The following is a 3448-nucleotide window of genomic DNA, read 5'->3' on the forward strand; positions in this document are numbered from 1 at the left end:
TTCTCCCCTGCCCCTCCTGCCCTGGCACTGGCACATGAAACTTGCAACAGAAACAATGTTAGACCCCAATGTTTGTCTCTAATATGCTCCTCCCAGCAATCCCACTGATCTCTTGCTGTGGGAATTCAAGATGCATGGATACACCAAAGGGTCTAATCATTGCTTCTGCAGAACCACTGAATGATTCAGGCTGGAAGAGCCTGCTGAGATCTCCAAGTCCACCTGCTCCCCCAGCACTGCCAAGGCCACCAGCATCTCATGTCCCCAAGTGCCACATCCACAGGGCTTTAAATCCCTCTGGGAATGGGGGCTCCATGACTTCCTGGGCACCACGGCACACCGTGCCACCCCAGCCCCCTTGCCAATCCTCAGTTAAACCTCTCTGCTGCCCCCAGCAGCCAGCACAGCCCTGCCACCAGCCTGAATTCCCCCTTCCAGGGACAGCTGATGTCCCACAAGGTCACTGCAGAGCTGGCTGCTCACAGCCTGCCTGTGATAAGCGACTCCCTCTGCAGCAGCGCTCGAATTCCCAGCGGATGCCCTCCAGCTACAGCCTCCCGGAGCCTTTCCCAGGAGGAGCTTTGAATGCTAATCCCCAGCTCAGAGCTGTTCACCACAAGTCTCCAGCGTTCCCCTTATCACAGAACACAGAGGCAAAGAGATCACACAGCTGGTACTTCCAACTTATTTCTTCAGGGGGTTGAAGCTGCTTTTTAAAGAGGTTTGGAGAAAATAAACATGGAAATGGGAACAGAAGACAGGCAATTCATCTCCAATGTTTGGTCCACTTGGCTGATTTAAAGCTTAAAGTGTGTTTAAGTTGGAGATCTTGACATGAGCCTTGCCAGCTTCATCTCAGAGCATGAATGGGTCAAGATCCTTGAACCCTGCATGTTTTGCAGAAGTGCCCCCGTTAATCCGAATGCAGCAGCCTGGGGGAGAGGATCCCATCCATCCCTGCTATCTGCAGGCTGCAGGAAGCCCAATTCCCAGTGCCCTAAATGCACTCCCATTTAGGGACTGCTGATCAAACTCCCTGCCACAGCCCCTGCCTGTACACTCTATGCCCCCTCATTAATAAAGATTGTTGCTCATTAACCTTTTGGGGACCTGCAAAACAAAATATTTCTGATCACTCAAGTCCCTACCACACAAAGCTTGTGCAGCTGCAATCCCCAGCTTCCTAAATCCTTATTTTCCCCACAAATCAGGTGCTCTGATGGAATTTCAGTGCCAGGTCCCACAGTCCCTGGGAGAACTCCTTCCTCCAAGGCACAATTTCTCCTCTATTTACCAGCTCCATGATCCCTGCTGCAAATAAAACCAGCAACCCTGGAAAAGCTGCTATTCCAAGCACAGGTCAGTGATTCCAGTGTAGCCATACTGCTTTTCAAGCCTTTTCCACCCCTCATGCCACCTGCTTTCCCTTGGCTGAGACTGATCCCATCAGTTGAGTCTGAGAGATGCTGCCCGGGCTCCCAGGCTGCCCTGGGAGGTTATGGGATCTCCATCCTTGGAAATTTCCCAAGTTTCCCTGAGTGTGACCTGGAGAAACTGGCTCAGTTTGGGAGTCAGCCTTGCTTTGAGCAGGAGGATCAGAGAAGGGGCCTTCAGAGGTCCCTTCCAGGACAGCTTGGTTTTGGATTCTGTCAGTCAGGCCTGCAAGAGCCACAGGGGTTTTTGTTCAGACCTCTTTGCAGCTGTTTTCTCTCACTTTTCACACATTCAAACACCAAGCAAAGAATCCTTTTGGATCACCCTTCCTCCCCTTGCTTCCCTCTCCACCCTCAGCCTTCCAACCCACCAATCCTCCTTCCTCAGCTCGCAGGTTACTTGCCCCTATTCCCCCTCTCTTTGGGATGTCCAGGAGCCGAGCGAGGGCTGCAGAGGATTTCCTGGTGCAGGGTAATGCCTGGCGCAGGCACAGAAAGGATACTGTCTTCTCTACTTTTGTCTTGTGTGCTTTCCATCCCGGGCAAGGCAGCTGCCACACGTCGGAAAAGCTGCAAAGAACCACACAGGGAACAGATGAAAACAACGGCTCCCCCCGGCTGAGGCAGTTCAAACAATGATTCAACACATCCCCCAGCACTATTTACACTGCTCAGCCCCAAAATCCTGACACCAAATATAACCTTTATTCCTAGAAAAGGGCAAAGCACAGCTCTTGTTAGTGGAGATCAGAGAGCTGCGTGCAGCAAACCTCCTGTACCTTCTCTGCAAATAGGATGGGTGGGAGCCAGCATTTCACCCCACACCTGCCATGGATGTCCACACACCCAACAGCCTCCCCAGGGCAGGTGGGAATTAGATTTTCACATCTCCCCAGAGGATTTCAGAGGAGCATGGACATGCTGATGAAGGCAACACACCATCCAGGAGCCTGTCACCACATCAGCCCAGCTGACACACATGGAAGAGTGTCAAAAAATGGGATGCATGGAAAGGATTTCTCCCAAGCCTCACTTGAGCCTATCCTAGGCTCCTATGGAATAGACAAAGGAACACAGCCAAACCTAATCCTCATCATCTGGTGTCCACTCCATGGTTTTCCTATGCCCACATTCAGGGCATAAAGCACAGAACAAAGGCATCCAAAGCCTCTCACTTGAACACCACCTCCAGTTCCCAGCAAGGTGTGAGCTCCCAACTCTCCTCATGGCTTTATTCCATTTGAAGGAGGCGAGATGGAACAGGACCGATTCCCTCTCCTGCACTTCCTACCTCTGCCCCTGAGGTTCAGACTGGTAATTCCCACCACACAGCTTCTCCTGGGCCCTCTGGGTGAGGACCCTGTAGACAATGCAGGAGAAGTGCCCGGGATCCAGCTGCCTGTCCCTGCTGCCAGGATGCTGTCCCTCCATCACGTGCTCCCAGTGCATCCCCGCATCCTGTGGGTCTGACGTCAGGCCCGGCGTGTTCCACTGCTGCACGCTGTCCTGCCTCTCCTCAAATGACACAAAGCTAAACCACTTATTCCCAGTGACCCACTTTCCACAGAAAACCCAGCCAAGGCACTGCCAGCCTGTTTACATCAGGGCTGTGGGTACCCGAGCAGCCCCGTGGGTCCCTGCCCAAGGGCTTTCCCCACTCGGGCTCCCAGTGTCCCAGTGATGCTCCCACCATCCTAAGGTGACTTTGCTGGCTTTACAGCCCCTTCCAAGGTCACCACGAGCAAGCCCCCAGGTCTGTCTGGGATCTTTCTTGGCAGGAATCTGGCACACACTGGAATCTGAGCCAAGGATGGGTCTGAGAAGTTGGGACTCGATGTAACTCCCTAATTTCAGCCAACAATTCCGAAGTAAAAAAGCTCAGTATGCCCCGCTCTGTGTTTCTGTGGACTTTTGCCATTAACCTGGACCTTCCAGCCTCCCTGAAAACCTCAGAGAAATCCTCATAGGCCAACCAGGAAGTAACAAAATTCCAGATGCTAAAATCTGCTTAAACC

At 52.6% G+C, this 3448-nt stretch overlaps 1 protein-coding gene across 2 annotated transcripts in view; it reads right to left on the reverse strand.

Annotated features, from left to right (window-relative positions):
- Window positions 1–3448, reverse strand: part of RAB6A (RAB6A, member RAS oncogene family) — a 41969-nt gene that overhangs the window by 3147 nt on the left and 35374 nt on the right. For both annotated transcript variants that reach the window (XM_005429176.2, XM_005429175.2), the window contains exon 7: window positions 1937–2003. In XM_005429176.2, coding sequence (XP_005429233.1) covers window positions 1937–2003 — 67 coding nt within the window. The remainder of the gene's footprint in view (window positions 1–1936; window positions 2004–3448) is intronic.

This window comes from Geospiza fortis, unplaced genomic scaffold, assembly GCF_000277835.1.
Source record: "Geospiza fortis unplaced genomic scaffold, GeoFor_1.0 scaffold659, whole genome shotgun sequence".
Classification (NCBI taxonomy): Eukaryota; Metazoa; Chordata; class Aves; order Passeriformes; family Thraupidae; genus Geospiza; species Geospiza fortis.